The following is a 20247-nucleotide window of genomic DNA, read 5'->3' as shown; positions in this document are numbered from 1 at the left end:
ATACGCAAGATCCACGTGAAGCGATTAGATAGGTAATCTTAGAACATCCGCATGCCCGCGCCGCCACGCCCGAGCGGTCAACGGCATGCGCAATTTCTACCAAAACCCTTGCATACACAGGATGATATGTACGTGCCGTGCATACGGGAAAGTCATCTTCCTGACAGCAACCCGTGCGGCATGCGTGCGCAGCTGCACGCAAGGCAAGCCAGCCAGGACCTGATCGACGCGCCACGCGCATTTAGCGGTAGATCAACCACGGCACCGGATCTGATGGAATTTCACCACACCTTCGCAGCGCGCGCCTCCATCACCGCAGTCCGAGAAGACCACACTCTCCGGATGGGCGGTAACAGACGCATAAAGAGCGCGTAGGAAGGGATAATCCCACTTCTAATAACACATCATACAATCGCGTTATCTGACACGTAACTTGCTGAGACAAGGGGTTGCATACCTGCAACTCCAACTGTTAGTGGCGCCCGGGAGCTGATACATCCGGAGCTCGACAGCTCCATCTTGGAACGAAGCTTAGCCTGGCTTGCCAGCCAATGCGGGACAGGGTGTGTCTCCATCGGTCTGCAATTTGCAGCTACCTATGCCCGTTGCGGTAATGTGGGTGGCTGATTCTGGGACGGATTCGGTATCCTGGAGTGCAGTTGATGGGTCCTGCTGCACGGCGCATTTTTCTGTGTGTTGCGGCCAGAGAGGGCGCGTTCGGCGGCCGAACGTAGGGAATGGGTCGTAGAGATCCCGCGCCGCAAATTTGCCTTGCGGGTGGACTTGTGGAGAGGGAGATTTGTATGTTTGTTTGCCGCTGTTCGTGAGATTTGTTTACTTGGTCTTGCGCGCTGAACTTGCGCATACGTTCGCTCGTTCGTTGTCCTTCGCTGTACATTTCCCGAATACCACGCTACCCAAAGTTTCCGCTCCGTCCGCTTTCGGGACCGCCACGCTAGAAGCACATCGTCATGTCTGAGGTTAAGATAGACACCGACAGCGCGTTCGACGTGCAAACACCATTGCTCGAGAAGAAAAAGATGGTTGTAGGAGTACCGCCGGTGTTTGAGAGCCTCACGAAGCAGCTCGACAAGATTGTAGAGCAGCCACTACTCGGCCCGAAGACCAAGTTCCCCGCAGGTAGGAAACCTACAGAGTTCTGGTGGCGAATGTAAATTGACCAGCTGGATAGCTACGTTTGCGTTTGCGCGTAAAGATGTGTCAGGCAGGCGGCTACCGCAGGCTATTGCCCATCGAGGGTACATGGCTAAACACCCCGAGAACACTATGGCCTCGTTAAGAGGAGCGGTCGAGGCAGGCGCAGATGCTCTTGAGACCGACATTCATCTGACGAAAGATGGTGTAGTCGTATTGTCGCATGTGAGTTTATCAGATCTTACCCCGATCGTATACTGACTCTTGTGTAGGATAGAAACTTGAGAAGATGCTTTGGCAGGCCCGAAAAAGTTATAGATTGCGACTATGAGTTTATAAGCAAGCTGAGAACGCTGCAAGCACCTCATGAGCCAATGCCTCGTCTTATTGATTTGCTCGAATATCTTGCGCAACCTGGGTTGGAAGACATCTGGGTTTTGCTCGACATCAAGGTATGTTGTACTAGCCGAGTTGTACAAGCACTTGCTGACGCGATACAGCTGGATAACGATGCCGACGATGTGATGCGCTTGATTGGTGAAACAATCAACAGCGTGCCTGCTGCTCCATCCAGACCGTGGAGTAAGCGCATTGTCCTTGGATGCTGGGCAGCCAAGTTTCTTCCGCTGTGTTCGCGATATCTGCCCGGCTTCTCGATTTCGCATATTGGCTTCTCAACACTCATTGCGTCACATTTCTTCAGTGTGCCGAACGTCTCGTCCAATATGGCCCAGGCCATTCTCATGACGCCATGGGGCAGGATGTTCATACGGCGAGCTCAGAGCGACGGTCGGCCCGTGTACGGATGGACGGTGAACTCGGAGAGCCGGATGCGTTGGGACATACGGCAGGGCCTTGACGGCGTGGTGACGGACGACCCGAAGCTATTTCTGGAGATTCGGAGGTCATGGCACGAGGGAACCAAGGACGGCGTGACGTTGTTGATGTGGCTGGATGTGCTGCGGTACAACTTCTTCTGCTTGATCTATACCTTCTTGTTCCAGTGTTATTTTGGGTTCCAGGGCAAGTCGTTAGTCAGGATAAGGGAAGAAGAGGAGGAGCAGTAGATTAAAGTACGCACCTCGTACAAGAAAAAGACTAAACAGGTCTGCAGGCTACATTAAACTAAAACCTTGCAAAGTAGGTGATCTAACGTTAACATAGGCTCTAGGCTGTTCAGTTTTTTCCTAGGTTGGCGTGTACGCGGATATTAACAACAACCTTTTATGGGTAGTGGTAATGTAGCGATTATTGCGGTGGTGTCAAGGCAATGGTGTTGTGGAGAGAGCTATGACGGCAGGGTCCAAACATTTGGCGACCCGACGCGTGCACCCCGCCCAGAGCGCGTTCGCATCCCACCACGTCGCCGACCACCACCACCATGCCTAGGTACGCCCGCGTATATCTCAGACTGCGGTCACATGGTGTAGCTAATCTGTATCAGAGAAATAATAACACTGCAGGCGGGCCAGTGCGGCAACAGCGTCGGGCAGCAGTTCTGGCAGCAGCTGTGCCAGGAACACGGCATCAACCGCGACGGCAACCTCGAGGACTTCGCGACCGAGGGCGGCGACCGCAAAGACGTATTCTTCTACCAGTCCGACGACACCCGCTACATCCCCCGCGCCATTCTTTTAGATCTCGAGCCCAGAGTCCTCCACTCGATCCAGTCGAGCGCCTACAAGAACATCTACAACCCCGAAAACTTCTACATACACAAGGATGGCACCGGCGCCGGCAACAACTGGGGCATGGGCTACAGCATGGGCGAGCAGGTGCACGAGGACATCCTGGACATGATTGATCGCGAGGCAGACGGCTCCGACTCGCTCGAGGGCTTCATGATGCTGCACTCCATCGCTGGCGGCACGGGATCGGGTCTCGGCTCCTACATGCTCGAACGCCTCAACGACAGATTCCCCAAGAAGCTCATCCAGACCTACAGTGTCTTCCCCAACACGCAGGACGGCGACATAGTGGTCCAGCCATACAACAGTCTGCTGAGCATGAGGAGGCTGACGCAGAATGCAGACTCCGTGGTAAGCTGCCCAGTGGTACTTGCATCTATTCATACTGACCTCCCAGGTTGTCCTCGACAACGGAGCCTTGACTAGGATCGCCGCAGACCGACTGCACGTTATGAACCCGTCGTTCGAGCAGACCAACCAGCTGGTGTCCACCGTCATGTCCGCCAGTACCACCACCCTTCGCTACCCCGGATACATGCACAACGATCTCGTTGGAATCGTCGCATCGCTCATTCCCACACCGCGCTGTCACTTCCTCATGACTTCATACACCCCCTTCTCTGGCGAGAACGTAGAGCAGGCCAAGACAGTCCGCAAGACAACCGTCTTGGACGTCATGAGACGACTGTTGCAGCCTAAGAACCGCATGGTCTCCACCAACCCCACCAAGAAGAGCTGCTACATGTCCATCCTGAACATCATCCAGGGAGAAGCAGACCCATCAGATGTGCGTCTCTCCCCATTGATCGTTCCAACTTAGCTCATTGACTCTCAGGTACACAAATCGCTTATGCGCATCCGCGAACGACGTCTCGCTACCTTTATACCTTGGGGCCCCGCCTCCATTCAAGTCGCGCTGACCAAGAAGTCGCCCTACGTGACCTCTTCGCACCGCGTCTCCGGACTCATGCTCGCAAATCACACGGGCATCGCCACGCTCTTCAAGCGCATAGTCGCACAATACTCCACCCTCCGTAAACGCAACGCCTTCCTTGAAAGCTATAAGCGTGAAGTGCCCTTCAAGGATGGTCTCGGCGAGTTCGACGAAGCTAAGGAAGTCGTTCAGGGTCTGATTGCAGAATACGAAGAGGCTGAGGATGCCGATTACTTAACTAAAGAGACGGCGCCGCCTGCGGATGAGGAAGCTGACAAGAGAGTCGGCTAGAAGTCACCTGAGCAATTATTGGATTTGGTATCGGCGTCATTGGATGGTGCAGTGGAGTCAAGGGTACCCGACTTTGAAATCTCTTTCGAGGCGTTGGCGGACACACGACGTAGGTCACAGATTTGCCGTCGGTGGGGAGTTCGTTCATCCTCGTTTTAAATCAATCGTTGTCCTGATCGTGGTCATCATATTCGGATCTATCACGGGTATTGCAGTTTCTGTGAGCGCAGACTTTTAAGAGAAGGCATACGGAGTTTGTACGCAAGAGCTACGGTGTCATATGGCTAGTAAAGGTAAAAGCCTTCATTTTTTTCAAATCTGGTTCGCTCTAGGCAACAGTCTACTTTCTGGCCTATCCAATGTCGCTCAATTATCTGTGAGATTCGAGTGGTTGACCTGGTGACTCAACTATAGAACCTTGGGTGAAGGTGAGAGAGCAAAAAATTACTGCGCGCTATCTCTCAGGCAATAAATAACCTCTAACCAGACTTTTACTTCCTCGCACCTTCCTTCTCCACAGCGGAACTACTACTTGTTTAACTCGACCTGCCACGACTTTTACCACCTCAACAATTCTCTCAGTATGTCATCTCCACTGTTGCTCCCAGAAGACACCGTCAAGCGTCTCCAAATCAGAGACGCGTCTCTTGTCGGCGGGGAGAACAACGGCACTAGAAAAATCTCCCTCGGCCTCCTAAGCCCGCCATCGTCAACTACTTCAAGAAACGCGTCCAACTCGTCCTCATCTTCGGAAGAAGTCGTGTACATCTCTATTCCAACTCGACTAGATTCCGCGCAGACTCTCGAGTTCATGGGGCTGACTCCAGATAAATCAAAAGAACTATACGCCAGCAGACAACACAGGCAGCAGATTACGCACACGAACATCGACTTACAACGATGGGTAATCGAACACGTCGTCTACATATGCGCAGACATACTTGACGAGGATGATGATTGGAAAGAGAAGATGACAGATGCCGGTATCAAGCAAGAAATTTCTGACGCCCTTATGAAAGACGAGCACCGTGTGATCCGGGGAGTTCAGTCGTTATCCGAGTGGCTTGAGGAAATTCTTGAGACAAATTATCTCGCACTGGTAGATATGAACGCCCGCATATTACAAGAGCTAGCAGCCCCACCAAGTGTACATCTGAAGGGAGGAGCAGGCGAGCCGTACACCGTACCCAACGCACCTGAAGGTCATATTGCGCTGTTCAAGAGCGTCGAGTTCAGGCGATGCGCAGGATGTATAGCCGAAGATGGATCGTTGAACCTTGCACGACTGGAGTCCACCGGACCAACAGACTTCGCAAGACGAGGAGGACTCTATTTCACTCATGAGATCTGGGTCTCGAACCACTATTCATCGCTGATCACTGACGCTTGTCCGGTCGCTGATCGACGGACAGTCGAACTACACGTTCCGCTATCCCATCTTACAAAGATGAAGGTTTGGGATCTGAAGTTCGAAGATGACAACTTCAAGCAACTGTTGTTCTTCTCAAGGCGCGAAGAGAAGTACCCGAAGCCGATCTCACAATTACGCGCTGCTCACGGAATCATCGCCGGACCTATTGGTCATGCTCACAATCTAGCCTTTGGAAAAATGAAGAGCTGGAAGGATATTACTGAAAAGCATCAGCTCCAAGAGCGGGAGACGGTCGTCGATGGCAAAGGCAACGAGAAGGAGATTGTGAAGTACGGCAGACAATGGGTTTGGATTGGCGAGAACTCCGTTGAGCAGCTTGAGGAGGATTGCAGGGACAAGGTGTATCTGCGTCGGCCAGAGCAGGGCCTCAAGTTAGTGCCCCAACCTTGGAAAGACGAGTCCGCGAAGGGCAAGGGTATCATGAAGTAGCTAGCTCTTTGTCCATGACAGAGTCATACTTGGCGGATCTCTGGAGGTACGAGCCTTCTCCCGTGTTGAGCCGGGTATATAAGCTCACTTCTTTGCGCTCTACTCTCATAAACTTCAAGAAACTGGTTCTTCTCTCAAACATGCAAAAAGCTTAGGTCAACGCTCCATGTAGATCGTTCCGTGCTGGTGCCTATTCTATATAAACCTGGTTGAATTCTTCATGTTGTGACGGGCGGGTTGGCCTTAAAATCCCTTTTGTATGGTAGCGAGCGCATGCTAATCGATCCTTCGAGGTCTACCAAGGACCGCCTATTCAAGGCAACCATTCCACTGACTGTATGGTTGTAGGCGTGTAGCTAATGGACCGTGGTACTGTGACTGGAAAGCTGTGGTGATTGTCATTCTCTTGCATCTCTGTCGCTGACCCAAATCACTTCAATGGACAACCACAGGTCAGTGCGTTGAATCCCACGAGTGAACAGCAATGCTTCACTCCTACACGTATAAAGTGTACGCAGTTTTCTCCTTGCAAAAAATACCTTCGTAGCAAGTCAACTGTGCCTACTAATCTACGACAACGCTCACTGCCAAATCAACCAATAACAGAAATACACAACACCTCGTAGGAACAGTCCAAGACACAAAGCTTTCCCCCAGGATGTTCGCGTTAAGCATCCGCTCCATCACCAACTCTAGAGTTGTTGGCCCCCTAGCCATCTTCGCCCTATCCACGCAAACCCGCACCCTTTACTTCTGCGGTCCTAAGCAAGGCGATCACGATGCAGACCTACCCATCTCCGAACACTACCACGCGCGTCTACGAGCATCAGATCCAAAACCAAGATCCACCGCAGACTCGGCACCAACCACTACGCCCACCCGTCCTACTCCTCCACCCACTCAGCCTACCACTACAACAGACACAATCCCCACCCTCCGTATCTCCGTTACGCACGTGCCACCAAACCTATCAGCCCGGCATACAATGCCGTCTGCCAACAAGCTTGAGAACTCTAGGAAGGCGTTTGGGCAGCTGGAGGCAGCAACTCACGATGGGACTACAGACTACAACAACACCCTTGCCATTATCCGGGAGATTGCAAGGCTCCAGTTTGAGCTGAGGAGGGGCCAGGTGGAGGGTAAGCCTTTTGAGGAGTTAGAGAAGATTAGGAGGGAGATCGAGGATTTGAGGAATGCGTTTGAGAGGATTGGGAGGAGATGGGGTATCTAGGCTTCACGTTAACCAAGAAAAAAGGTTGAACAGGCCTGCAGCCTACATTGACATGTAAGCGTACAGAACAGATGACCTGGCGTTGATGAAGGCTCTAGACCTGTTCAGCTTTTTGCTTGTATGAGGTGGCTTGAGGAATATAGGGCGGTGTTGGAGATTGTGGATATGTGTGGTTCTATAAAGGATGGTTGCACAGTAGCTTTGGGGGATGGAAGTCTTGAGATTACCATGAAAGTCATATTTGAACAGAAATGAACGTTCTTCGAAACTAAACCAGAATGCAAAACGATGAGTGGTATACAGCACATTTTCCACCTCCTTCCAACGCAAAAACAACGCCTCTCCAAGCCTCAATGCTTCTCATATCCATGCAGCAATCATACATCCCCCTCACGCCCCATCCTTATAGCCCAACCCCCCAGCCTTAACATCGAACTCAATCAACTCATCCAGCCCACAGACCTGGAACAACTCCCGCGGGCCATACCTCTTCCCATCCTCCTCCACACTCTCCACATGCCCCGCCTTCATCTGCTGTACCGCCTTCCTAACCGCGGGATACACAACCTCGCAGGCCAGCAGCGGGAAAATAGCAAGTTTATACCCCATGGCCTTGCATTCTTCGACAGAGAAATCAGGGGATACGCCGCCGGGTACGCTGTTGAAAAGACAAGGTGTGGGAGATAGGTCTGAGCATATGCGCTGCGCGTCTGAGGCGGTTGTCACGCCTTCTAGGAACGCCACGTCTGCGCCTTGCGCGACTGCCGCACGGAGACGTCGGAGGGCTTCTTCGTATCCGAATCCTTGCAACGCGTCCGTTCGAGCGATGATAACGATGTCACCGCCACTTGCCTCCCGCGCTAACCTCGCAGCCCGAATCCTCGCTTCAAACTCCTCGATATCGACGAGTTGCTTGCCGTTTAGGTGTCCGCACCGCTTACTCACGATTTGGTCTTCGAGGTGCAGGCCCGCGACGCCCGCGCGGATGTACGAGGTTACTGTGCGGCCGACCATGACGGGCCCGCCGTAGCCGGTGTCTGCGTCGGCGATTAGGGGGGTCGAGGGCGAGAGGGAGGCGAGCATTGTGGCGTTGGTGAGCATGTCTGTGAAGGTGGCTATGCCCATGTCGGCGGCGCCGAGGCGGGACATTGTTGTTCCTGCGCCTGTCTGGACATGTGTTAGTTGGATCGGTTTGGTGTTGTTTGATATTGTGAGGGAGATGTTGGTGGATATGGAGATGGGGGAGACGTACCATGTATAGACAGTCTACGCCTTCTTGGAGGGCTATCCGCGCTGTGAAACCATCGTATACTCCGGGACAGGATAGGAACTTGTTTGGATCCGCGAGCATGCTTCGCAGTTTCTCGACGGCCGTCATCTTCCTTTCTGTTTGTCCTGCTTTGCTGGATCCCATATTGCCTTCTCTTCTTTCGCTTCGATGATGCCGATAACCCGACTCTTTATTGTGTACGCGCAACCAACTCTTTCTTAATACCAAAAAGAGCAAATTCAATCAATTCAAGGGGTACAATGTCCTCGTCAGGCATCAAAACGAGCAAGAAGGTACACCCGACAGCCTGACTTTAGCCCGCTGAGACTCGGCGTCTTGCGTATACACTGTGGCGGGCCGCAACAAGTAAGGCTGGGCTACCCACGAATAGTCGACCAGATGCGGAAGCGATGGCCTTACGCACCCGTCTGCGAAAACTAGGGAGCCTGTCAACCCGAGAAGCGACCGCGGATTTGGGGAACAGTATCTAATCATTACCGACCGGACCTGACTCCTAAAGACTTACGCGACCTTTATATAGAAAATCTAATAGCTAACCTTAAAATAAGCATTAAAGGGTAAAGAAATAGTAACCACACCACTTCTTTTCAATTGAGAAGAAGCTACGCCGCAGATATGCAGACCCGTCTCCCTCGGCCAAGTACTCCGTAGCCATCTGTTTTGATCAAATATCTTCTTTTTGCGATGGCGAAAGCGAAAACTCCTTTCGGATGAACATTCAACCAACCCTATGGCATCCAAAGTTGTGAAAAGTGCGCAACCCACAAACGTCATATCCACACCCTCGAGACGACGCGCAAAACACCAAGCGAAAAGCCGCAGCCGTGGTGGTGACCACCCCCGCAACAAAGCCCTTGTTCCTGCTGCTGACGTAGTGTGGTGCCGATGTTCGCCGGCAGTTTGACCGGTAGGAGCGCCATGCTTGTCCCTTCTCACTGGTCAGACAAGACTGCGAAATTCAGTTTCGCCGATGTCCATGGTCGGCGCGTTGGAGGCGGGAGGCGATATCGTATGAGATAGGATTTGGAGGATGGAATGCCCCGTTCGGTATGCTGGCCGATGCCGAAGTCTCCTGGGTAGGCGAGCGAGCGCATGGGGGGTTGGTGAGAGGGGTAGACTGGGATTTAAAGTGAGCTGACGGCCGGCATGGCGGTGTCTTTGGTGTTTTGTGTCGGTTCCTCTTTCCTCCTCCACCTGGGTACACGCCTTTGGATTGTGGTGCACAACGCGCCGCTAGTGGCCCATCAGGGTCAGGCTGCGCGAAGAAGGCACTACAGGTGATCGCACCCACGTTTTGCTTTTTGCTGCAAGGTTCGTCTTGTACCTGTCGGACTGTCCCCACTGGAAAGCGAAGACCCTTTGTTATCATATACGCCTTGATAATTCATCTCTATCGCGTTCGGAGTTCGTTCGGTCAGGCCGGCACACCACCCCAGCTCTTTGGCGTCGCGCCTGTTCCCAGGAAGATGCAGCGTGCATCGAAGCGATCGAAAAATTTGCGCCACCGCGATCCGTTCCTGGACTATCGTCTAGTGGTGTGCCGATCCCGCGATCGCGATCCCGAATCCAGATGTCTACGTTTGGGAGGTCTTCGTAGACCGTATGTGGCGTCTTCAATGGACGATCGGGGTAAAGTATATTCCATGGCATTGCGTATCTGAGTAGGTATACGGTATCTGAACGCTTCAACTCCCGCACCAGGCGAGAAACCGCTATTATTACTCTTCCGTCGCGTCCGGTTTATCCCCTCACGCAAGCCCTACAACATCTAACCGTAGGTGTATCCCATGTTCGGTGCGCCTCCAGGCCCTGGTGCTGTCATCATTGGATTCATAGGACCAACCGGCACATTGGGCATTTCCGCATTCGAAAACTCAAATCCGGCCGCCCAGTCGTAATCGGGAAATTGATCAAGCATTGGCGGCACTCCATAGTCGGGACCTTCCCAGGCATCGAAGCTCATTACGGACGGGTCTTGTTGCATCTGAGGATTCACCAAACTGGGGTCGAATTTGGTCACTGGGAGTTGTTGCTGTCTCATCGAGGTATCCGGAAGTTGCTGCTGGTGTTGCTGTGGGTGTTGTTGTTGTTGTTGTTGTTGGGATGGGTATTCTGACATGGTTGTTAGTTAAGAGTCCGTCAGACTTGACGTACGATGCTTACGAGGTGGGTTCTGCTGGACGTTCTCGTGCGAAAGAGTTACTTCGTCGCCGTACGGATTCTTCATGTTGCTGAACTCTTCTCGCCAGTACCAGAACATGTCGTAACTGATGCTCATGCTCAATCGCGTCCTCAACCTCAGATATAGCGATTCCACACGGCCGTCCTTCTTACGGAACACCTTGTCGCTACCCCACAAATCTTTCATGATGTGCGCAGTTCGGAAATGGATATCTCCTGGTTGTAAAGAGACGTTCTTAAGGAAATCATACGCCTGTGAGAAAGCTCGTTCGCCCGCAAGTACATCCAGATGTTGAGCAAGCGGACTTCGAACGAGTCTAAGAATGGTAAATCCAGCCAGAGTGATAGTTCGGTCAATGAATGATTGCGAGACGGAGGGTAGGAAGATCTTTTGTGTCGTCTGCATTGTCGAAGCGGACTGGATAACTGAGATGCAAAGGGAGTAGAATCGTGAAAGACCCTCGGCATCGGGTCCAGGGTTCGTAGGGTGGGCGAAGAAATGGAACGCCATTACGTGAATACGTGCACAGCTGAGTTGCAGGGTATCTATTTCGTCAGCTCAAGCCTCGAAAAAGCCGGGTCAGACTTACCGAGTTCACTTGGAGAAGATGGGGCCAAGCTGAGGAGTTGCGAGTCGAATATGCCAATCAATGATCGTAATACACGGACATCACAATGAATGGATTGTAAGTTGGTCTTACCCATGGCAACCATGGCACGCATGAGGATGATGTAGACTTTGTGCAGGAACTGCAGGTCAGACGGGAGGTATGGAACCATGTCTTCACGGTCTTGTTCATCGCCATCGAAGAATGACTCAGCAAGAGGTGGTATACCTTCAACACAGCTCGTTCTAGATAAGGTTAGCGTATATCACAGTATTACTTCTTTCGAACACCTCACCTTATGGAAACGATGACGCAACACAGCCAGAGCCTGGCGCGTTGCACCTTGAGCGACTGGTCCTTCTCAAGCGGCGTCCTGGCAAAATCCTGGCCGACACCTGCAATGTGCAGACCAATCTGTGTTGCTAGATGCACTGCCGATCCACACATGAGGTGTGTCGTATCTTTGTACATTGAGTTGGTGGGTAGTCGCCATGTGCACAGAATTAGTAGACCTTGGATGATCGGAACTTGTGAGGTGCGCAGCGCCATTGAAGAGAACGCGAGCTGGGTGATGGGCTGGCTCGTCCTCTCTAGGACTTCATGTTCAGAGTACCGCCGCGATCCCGTGACCACGATAGTCCAAAACAAGAACGGCGATTGGTCATAATAGTCATTCGGCCCTATTGAAGGGTCCAAGATAGGAAACAGCGGATGGTATTGGGTGAAGTAACTGCAGTCATGTTAGCATAGATAAGAACGACATCCTGAGTCAACGTACATGGTGAAGCAATCGTCAATTTTCTTTGAATCGAGCAGGTAGCCGTCAATCACACGCGGTACCGTGCCGTGATGATCGGAACCTTTTCGCGTCGGCGGCCGCGAGTCGAAAGCTGGTGACATGGAATCTGATGCATCTGTCCTTCCGGAAGGATCAGAATATGTGCCCGAAGCGTGTTCAAGCGGAGCGTAGTTTTGCATGTCGACGGTCGGTGATGCTGTCGATTGCGGGTAGTTTGCATCGCCGGGATTCTGCCCCTGCCTCATATTCCATCGCAACTCTTCCAATTCGCGTCGCATCTCTGCCTTTGTTTGGCGCAGGTTCCTGGTTGACGTGGGAAGAATGCGGCATTCGAGGCCCATCTTCTTGCAGCGGCCGCATGGGTCATGCGGTACCTTGTGCTGCTCGACATCACATCGGATCTGCCAAACAAATGATCAGTAAACCATCCAAGCCATTGCGGACGTTGTCGCGATGCATTGAGGTGGGGAGGTACCTTTTGCTGTCGGCACTCGACACAGGCCTTCCGTCGCGGAGTGGTCATGCTGGCCTGATTCATCTAGTAGGTATCCACAGGGAGTTGGCGAGCGGCAAGCATAGACTACTATAGTATTCCGCGTCTCAATCGGCGAAAAAAGGCATATAAGAAGGTGTAAGGTAGGAACTTCGCCATGAACTGAAGAACCACACTCGCGATTAGCACCTACGTCGTCATCAGGGCCTGTTGCAGCGGTGCGAATCGGATGGCGGGGGAATGGGACCGAGTAAAGGACCGATGGTGATCCTTTTCTCAGCAAGCACGTCTCAAAGTTTTTTTCTCAGCTTCCCTTGGCTTCTCGCCCTGTGCTAAATGTTTCTCTTAATAATGTGCCATGCTAGACGACGCTCGTGCGCAATGAGGCTAACAGGCTTTGTTGTCTGTGTGGAAGGAATGCATGTCGAGACGCACGCGATTTTCATCGGGACCCACTTTCGCGCCTAAGCCCATGCGGACCTAGTGTTTTGCGTAATGCTGTCTGAGCACTGCACTACTTGCATGGCCTGCCGCCATGTCATGTCGAGTGAACGCATCTCTTACACTGTCACCCAAACAGTCCATCTGTTGGGCACTCAAGCTTTTGTGATCACCGTGGCGCAGCCGTTTTGCCACGCCTAGCTGGGGAGCCAGCCACCGCGGCCCTTCTCTCCGCCGCTGCTCTTCACCATCGTCCACCTCACTCTGCCAGCCCTCAAACGTGTTTGGTGGGTCGAGTCAATGCAGTCGTACCTGATCCTCATCTTGGATGACACCCCTTGCCCAGATCGGGCCTAGCAGGCACGAACGTCCCAGTAGCTTCACTCCATGGGCGGGCACTACCCATCCGGTGTCGACGGCTCAAGTTCGCGTTTAGAGTTCGTACGAAGCCACTTTGCCAGGCATTTAACTCCGGCATTGCACTCGTTGCGCCACATCGAAGCGAATGCGACGTGAGGAGGGTTGTGTGCCATGACAATGCGTCTGTGGCTGCCGCCTGATTCCGCCTCAAAAGCAATGAACGACAGCGGGATTTACTGACTCTAGCACCTTCACACGTGGACTACCGACGCTCATAGCTCTGCCTTGGCCTCCTGCAATTCCCAATGATCGTCCAACACATGATCGCTGTGAGCCAGCCGCTTGCTCGGAACGGCAAAGCTGCCTCGCTATCATAACCAGCTCACAACACTCGTCTCGCTGTCCAAAACAGCTCATTCCACTTCACCGACTCCAAGCGCGCACATGGTTCCCCTGGTCCTGGCGAGACTCACCATCCCCACACACACTCCTTCCTTTCTTCCATACCTTCTAGCTCAGGGTCTCTCCGCAAGCCACCTCGCCTTCGTAGGCAAGTCGAGCGTCCATCCCCACCAGCTCCGCGGAAGACAGATGCAGCGCAGATCGCAACGGACTTGCAGATCAGCTACACCAAGTAACCTCATCCTACCCATGGCCAATGAGCGTGTGACATCGCTATCTACCGCATATCGCGTACCATCAGCCAGCAGCGCACACAATTGTAAAGGCGGAGCAGGGCGGGGATGCCGGGGAGGATTCTCGGAACAGGATGTATCCATCCTGTCTGCATTAGATTAAGCACAGCCCGTGTGGTGAAGACGCTCGGTCGGGTTTTGCGTCCAAGTCCGCAAACAGAAGTCGTATGGTAGGACTTGCATGTACCTTGCAAGCTGCGACGACTCCAGACTCCGGAGAATTTCTCGTGACATTGTCTGGCCATGTTCCTTTGTTTGCTTTTTTCGAGGCGGAGTAACGGAACTCGGAGCCTCGATCGAACCCACAAGGCACAGTGTAGGGAACGGTACCGCTTGCTTTTCCCTCAGTTCTGGGCCACTACCTCGCCGTTCCTGGAGCTGTCGCGTGTCTACCGAAGTGAGGGTGTGGGTTAGGTCCCGTCGACCGAGGAGAAACACAGATACCGATAATTTCTCCCGTGGAGTAAGTGGTGCCACGAGACACACTCAGGGTGCAGCTCCTTTCGCTACCACTGAACACACACATCGATTACATCTCGAGACATTTCAAAAGACTTCTGATCCACTGCAATAGGAGCATCCTGCATGCGAATGCAAATCTCTACACAGCCTCCTCTAGATTGCATCTCGAGGTGCCTCCTACCACGATTATGGCACACGACGTCGTATGGAAATCTCCGCTTGCGCTGTTGTCCGGATGGCTCCATGAATCAGCTGCCAATGTAGGTGTACGTACATGGCGCAAAGAGCGCTTAGCTTACCCGGTGGGTCGACCCTCCAGCACCCAGATACTGCGCGAACAAGAGAACGAGTCCAGAACCACAATACGGTCGGCGTCCAGATAACCCCTCTCACTGCAAGATACTGCGCAGGCAAAGGAGGCAGATCTAGAGCCGACATATCGATCGTCTCGAATCAACGCCTCACCCACTGGAATAACAGTCTAGAACTATCAAGTCGGCGAAGAAAAACAGGAATATTGGCAGTGTATCTCAAATTACAGATCTTGTGATCCCTCAAGCTTTGCCTCCACTCAAGTGACGAGGAGACGCCCGCTACCAGTAACACAGCGAGAGACGTATGAACGTCGGCGAGGTCTTTCGGAATGCAGACTTCAGCTTCCCTCAAGTTTTGCCTCCACCAAGGTCACCAAAGTACGTCTTCGATGACCAGCTCGAACCAAGGCCAGGCCCCAGTCTGGGCCAAATGCGCCTTCTCTCCGTCGCCTCCACCAAGATGATGAGGAGAGGCTGGCTACCAGCAATCACAGCGAAGCCACTCAACAAAAGCTGCGAATGTCCAACAAACAGCCGATTGATACAAGGTAAGAGATGATCAGGAGGACACAGAGAGACATCATTTGTATCTCACAAGCTAGCAACAGAGAAACAATAATGATCGTAACAGATTTGTTCATCAATATCAATCTACTCGTGGTAAACGCAAATGCAGTGGTATAAGAATACAGTATAAAAGAAAAAGGAAAATTCGAGCCAACTTCTAACAACAGTAGACATCCAGCAAAAAATGTGTACCGTTCATCCCTCATTCCCTCGCATCTCAATCTCGTTCAGAGCACTCCCCCACTCCCATCTTCTCATCTCATACTCATCTTCTAGATCACGACCACCTTCCTACAACCTAAGACCACGACGCATCTTCCTCGCCTTCGCCGCAGCACCAACATCCTCCGCACCACCATCCGGGTTGGTAACCGCACCAGGGAACCCAACAAGCTCGTTGAACTGATCAGCAAGCGCCTTGTTCCTGTCTCCGCCCTGAACAGCCGCAGCAGCGCTTTCGCAAGTAGCGACAGCAGCCTCGTTGGCTTCGCACACGTTGGTCAGCTGGTTGCAGAGCGCGTTGGTGATGATGTCGGGGTTGAGGGCTTCGCCTTGGCCGCCGCGCGCGAGGGGGTCCGCGATCTGGAAGGTGAATTCGTCGGCGGGGCGCCCGTTCTCGCCGCCTTGGAAGGTTATGGTGGGCGTGCAGAGACCGAAGTCTTCGGCGCCGCCGGCACCGCCTGCTGCTGCGTTGCCTGCGTCGGCTCCGGCATCTGCACCGGCATCGGCTCCGGCGTTTTGGTTGGCGTTGTTGTTTCCGGCGGCGGCGTCTTGCTGGTTGTTTGCGTTGTTGCCGGCGTTGGCGTTGTTGTTGTTCTGGTTTCCGGCATTGGCGTTGTCGTTACCCGCGGCGGCATCTTGCTGGTTGTTGGCGTTGTTTCCAGCGTTGTTGTTGGCATTGCCAGCGTTGTCAGCGTTGCCAGCATTGTCAGCTGCGTTGTCGTTGCCGGCGTTGGCATTGTTGTTCTGATTCTGATTCTGGTTGTTGTTGTTGGCATTGCCAGCGTTGTTGTTGTTACCGGCATTGGCGTTGTTCTGGTTGTCATTGGCGTTGTCGTTACCAGCAGCGGCATCGGCACCAGCATCAGCAGTAGCGTTACCAGCGTTGTTGTTCGCGTTGCCGGCATTGGCAGCTCCGTTACCAGCATTGGCATTGTCACCAGCATTGGCGTTGTTACCAGCATTGGCGTTGTTACCAGCATTGGCGTTGTTACCAGCGTTGGCGTTGTTACCAGCGTTGGCATTGCCGTTACCAGCAGCCGCCTGGTTGCCACCCTGAGCAGCACCGCCGGCAGCAGCACCACCAGCGGCAGCACCGGCACCACCAGCCGAAGCCTGGCTGACAACGAGATCACCGAGACCAGCCTGGTCCATGAGATCAAAGACACTCAGACCATCAGCAGCCAGAGGGGAAGCAGCACTACTAGCGCTAAGGGCAGCAGCATCACCGTTGACATCGACATCAGGGTCGATGAGAGGAGTGATACCACGAAGCTCAGCAGTAGCAGGAAGGGCAGGGTCGCCACAGACGTTCTGTGCGTTGCCGCCAGCGAAGGGGTTGGTGTTCTTCTCCGCAGTCACCATACCAATGGCAGCAGCAAGGGCATCAGCACCGCCACCGAGTTCGGTGAAGATCTGATCAGCACGGACGAGCTGGTGTGTTTGTTAGCCTGAGACCCGGGGATGTGGAGGTAGGGTAAACAAGTGGAGAAGCACATACCTTATCGCAAGAGTTTGCTCCACCAAGAAGGTCAGAGATGGCCGCACCAGCAATGGTAGCAGCGGCACCACCATCGCCACCTTGAACTTGACTAATAGCATCGATGGGGACTTGCTCCTGACCGAAACGGGCCTGGACGTAGGCAATCATAGCCGCGATGATGAAAGTCTTGGAAACCATGTTTGCTGATTTGTTGTGGTTGTGATTTGGAATCGAAAGAACGATAATAGTAGTAATGCGTTAAACGTTAAAAGTGGAGGAAAACGAGAGACTAGCTCTTGTAATGAAAGAAGTAAGTAATAGGTAGATGAAGTTGATATAAAGGCCGACCTGGGCGAAAGAATGGAAAAAGTGCTGTAAGAAGCGAAAGAAGGGAGTTTGCTGGATGCTACTGTTGACTTTGCTGTTGTCGAAGTTGCTGGCCTTCAAGCTGTGGGCGAGGTATACCAGGCTTATATATCACATTCATCTGTGTCTCCGTTCCCGCCACTCTCTCTCCAAGGGACTCACCTCCAAGCGCCATGCCTGGGGGAAGGATCACTTGGACGTCTCAACCATGCGCCCAAGACGTGTATCCCGCCTTCGATCCGACGCCCAGAACACAGCGGGGTCGTGAAAACGCAGTGGAAAAATGACAGAGGGGTGTTCGTGCCAAGGCGTCATGCGCTCTTGAGCGTGCTGGAACGTATGATTGCCGGGCTGCGACTTCGCTACGCCTTAGGAGCCGTCTGTTAAGGCTTCCGTGCGGGGCATCGACTCAGTCGACTGACGTGCGTGCTGCCTGATGTTGGGGGTGTTGTGACGGCCTCAGTCGCGGTGGGGTTTCATGTGACTTTGCGACACGGGACTACGCCTAGAGCGCAGTATAGCCGCCGTCAACAAACGTCGCTTGACAGCGCCGATCATCAATGCGTTCGCATCTTGAACTTCCATTCGAATTCTCAGAGACTCTTTGCGATGCATGAAGAAACAGCGAGATGCTCGGGCAGAAACACAATGCAAGGGAAATGCACGTAATGGTGGTTATTGACGGTGGTATTTGGAAAGAAGAAGCGGCCCCGTCTGGCGTCATATGCGATCAAAACAAGCTGCTCAAAACACCAGGGCAATGCGCGAGATTCGAAAGATGAGTCGAGTAAATTCGTAATGCCTTCTGTCAAACGAAGGACCGTAGGGAGGCGACCGTTAAGCCGCGGGTGTTAATCCCGGTCACTGCGACCGGCTTCGCACCTCCGCAGGCGATATCGATGTTCCAAGGCCAGCAGTCCGCGAGTCCATGAAGTTATTCTCTTCGACCTGGCCATGCATGTCTATAACGCCAACGCTATGTACTCACTACAACCTATCGAGCTTCCTCCGCAACAGCCTCGTCCTCTTCATGAGCTTCTTGTACTTGTGCTTCTTCATCTTGAGCTTCCGTTGCCTCTTTACACTGATCATGTACATGCCATATCTTCGTCGCGCAACGTGCTGGCGAAATGTGCTTGGCTTCCTCTCTTGCGCGGGCAGCGGTACTTCGGTTATGCGCTGGTTGATGCTAGCGGAGAGGCCTTCAGCGGAGTGTGACTCGGCCTGAGGCGCGCTCGCTAGTGCATCGTACGGCTCGGGTGCCGCTGGCGCTCGGAAGGGAACAAGGCGAGAGGCCCAGTCTTCTACGTTTTGCTGTGTGGGTTCAACATCGAGGTGGTATACCTCCTGTTCCGATTGTATCGCATCGGCTCGCTGCTCCTCTTGTGCATCGATCTCGGCGTTTACGCGGTCCAGGAAGCCAGCGAGAACGTTCTTGGTGGCTTCCATTCTTTGAACGTCATTCGCCCGGTTTACGTCAAAGAAGGCGTCAAATTCGGCGGTCGACGTCGCGTTGGGGAAGGAGCGCGAGATGGAGATGGGGCGGTGGAGGCCGAAGAAGGCGGATAGTTTGACATCTGCGATAAGTCAGCATATGCATGGGGAGGGGCATCCCCGCGGCATCTTACCGTCTTCCCGGAGGTGGTTTGTTGGCGGTACAAAGGGCACGTTGTTGCCTGTGGTAGCCGTCGAGGGCTCCTTCAGCTTCTTCGTCTCCTTGGACTTCTTGCCGGCGCCCTGCAGCTCTGCCGTCGCATTCTGATCTATTTCCGTGGGCTTCTTTTTGCTGTTCGGGGGTGTGGACGGCTTCGAGGACGAGTAGCGCCGCTGGTGACTGGGTCGGAAGGGTTGTTGCGGCGCCGTGCTGGTGCTCAGCGCAGAGCGGGCGCAGCGGGTGAAGACATACGAAGTCGCTGGCGCAGTAGCGAAGGTGTTTGCAGAGCGGGCGACTCTGCCAACAGCGGGCGAGAACATGGCCAGCTGGGCGGAGGGGTATTGGGTATGACGATGGTGTTGATGAGGCTCAAGGGCCGGCTATCAGGACTTGCTGCAGGTGCTCCACGCGCCGATGTTTCCCCGATTCCAATATTGGCACTAGCACGGCACCCGTCACGGGAGCATTGCACATGTCAAAAGCGTCAAGCGGTCGAGAGTACGGTGAATGTTCACGGGTAGTTGCCTAGGTCTCGTGACAACATGTCGGTGTGTGGTCTAGATCATCTCACCCATATGTTCTAATGGAGTCTGTTAGAGTATTGTGGCTTCGATGCACCCTCTGATACTCCCGAGGTCACTATCTGCAATATAAGATAGGTATTGTTCTGCTCATGATAGAGCGCTGTTTGTACTGTCAAATCAATCTTGTCCATACGTGCACATCTTACAGCCTTGCCTGCCGCCTCCTCTTAGTATCTACCTACGACAACACATGGTGTTAGCAAGCGCCCACTATCGCCTTCTCACAGGCATCGTCCCCTCCTCAGAGCAAGGGATTCCCCCATCCGCACTACCTCACTTCGCAACCCTCCACAAACCACCCTGCCCACACCAACAGCACCCTTCTACTCACTCCGCCAACACTCTTCGCGTGACCTCACAATCCCATTGTGCGCGCCTGACCACCTGCCCCGCATGTCCAATACATCTGCACTGCACTGCACTGCACTACAACTCATCGCACCCTTTCTATACACATCCCATCTCTCTCCACCACAAACCGACGCCACAAGTCCAGGCCAAGCCACAAGCTCAGCCACTCCCTCATTATGGAGGGATAGACCCTCCTCCCACTCTGCGACGCGACGTGCG

At 53.3% G+C, this 20247-nt stretch overlaps 8 protein-coding genes across 8 annotated transcripts; 4 read left to right on the top strand and 4 right to left on the bottom strand.

The window, feature by feature from the left end:
• Positions 1-971: 971 nt before the first annotated feature.
• Positions 972-2222, top strand: J4E93_003183 (uncharacterized protein; the record flags this gene model as incomplete). The annotated part of the gene is made up of 4 exons (XM_049341123.1): positions 972-1140; positions 1193-1380; positions 1428-1607; positions 1656-2222. 4 exons carry the CDS (start codon positions 972-974, stop codon positions 2220-2222), a joined length of 1104 nt encoding a protein of 367 aa, XP_049202005.1.
• Positions 2223-2536: 314 nt separating this feature from the next.
• On the top strand, positions 2537-4068 carry TUB4 (gamma-tubulin; the record flags this gene model as incomplete). Its single annotated transcript, XM_049341122.1, has 4 exons — positions 2537-2544; positions 2600-3194; positions 3241-3630; positions 3679-4068. The coding sequence occupies 4 exons, from the start codon at positions 2537-2539 to the stop codon at positions 4066-4068; spliced, it is 1383 nt and encodes a 460-aa protein (XP_049202004.1).
• A 583-nt stretch (positions 4069-4651) lies between these two features.
• On the top strand, positions 4652-5929 carry J4E93_003181 (uncharacterized protein; the record flags this gene model as incomplete). The annotated part of the gene is made up of 1 exon (XM_049341121.1): positions 4652-5929. The coding sequence occupies one exon, from the start codon at positions 4652-4654 to the stop codon at positions 5927-5929; it is 1278 nt and encodes a 425-aa protein (XP_049202003.1).
• A 658-nt stretch (positions 5930-6587) lies between these two features.
• J4E93_003180 (uncharacterized protein) lies at positions 6588-7160 on the top strand (the record flags this gene model as incomplete). The annotated part of the gene is made up of 1 exon (XM_049341120.1): positions 6588-7160. One exon carries the CDS (start codon positions 6588-6590, stop codon positions 7158-7160), a length of 573 nt encoding a protein of 190 aa, XP_049202002.1.
• Positions 7161-7550: 390 nt separating this feature from the next.
• On the bottom strand, positions 7551-8511 carry J4E93_003179 (uncharacterized protein; the record flags this gene model as incomplete). The annotated part of the gene is made up of 2 exons (XM_049341119.1): positions 7551-8327; positions 8413-8511. 2 exons carry the CDS (start codon positions 8509-8511, stop codon positions 7551-7553), a joined length of 876 nt encoding a protein of 291 aa, XP_049202001.1.
• A 1708-nt stretch (positions 8512-10219) lies between these two features.
• J4E93_003178 (uncharacterized protein) lies at positions 10220-12380 on the bottom strand (the record flags this gene model as incomplete). The annotated part of the gene is made up of 5 exons (XM_049341118.1): positions 10220-10563; positions 10615-11178; positions 11223-11485; positions 11536-11970; positions 12019-12380. The coding sequence occupies 5 exons, from the start codon at positions 12378-12380 to the stop codon at positions 10220-10222; spliced, it is 1968 nt and encodes a 655-aa protein (XP_049202000.1).
• Positions 12381-15662: 3282 nt separating this feature from the next.
• J4E93_003177 (uncharacterized protein) lies at positions 15663-17271 on the bottom strand (the record flags this gene model as incomplete). Its single annotated transcript, XM_049341117.1, has 2 exons — positions 15663-17024; positions 17092-17271. The coding sequence occupies 2 exons, from the start codon at positions 17269-17271 to the stop codon at positions 15663-15665; spliced, it is 1542 nt and encodes a 513-aa protein (XP_049201999.1).
• A 1155-nt stretch (positions 17272-18426) lies between these two features.
• Positions 18427-19413, bottom strand: J4E93_003176 (uncharacterized protein; the record flags this gene model as incomplete). Its single annotated transcript, XM_049341116.1, has 2 exons — positions 18427-19016; positions 19068-19413. 2 exons carry the CDS (start codon positions 19411-19413, stop codon positions 18427-18429), a joined length of 936 nt encoding a protein of 311 aa, XP_049201998.1.
• Between the last annotated feature and the right edge of the window lie 834 nt (positions 19414-20247).

Source organism: Alternaria ventricosa (assembly GCF_023758065.1).
Source record: "Alternaria ventricosa strain BMP 2768 chromosome Unknown scaffold_4, whole genome shotgun sequence".
Lineage (NCBI taxonomy): Eukaryota > Fungi > Ascomycota > Dothideomycetes > Pleosporales > Pleosporaceae > Alternaria > Alternaria ventricosa.
This window is presented reverse-complemented; position numbering and strand designations above follow the sequence as displayed.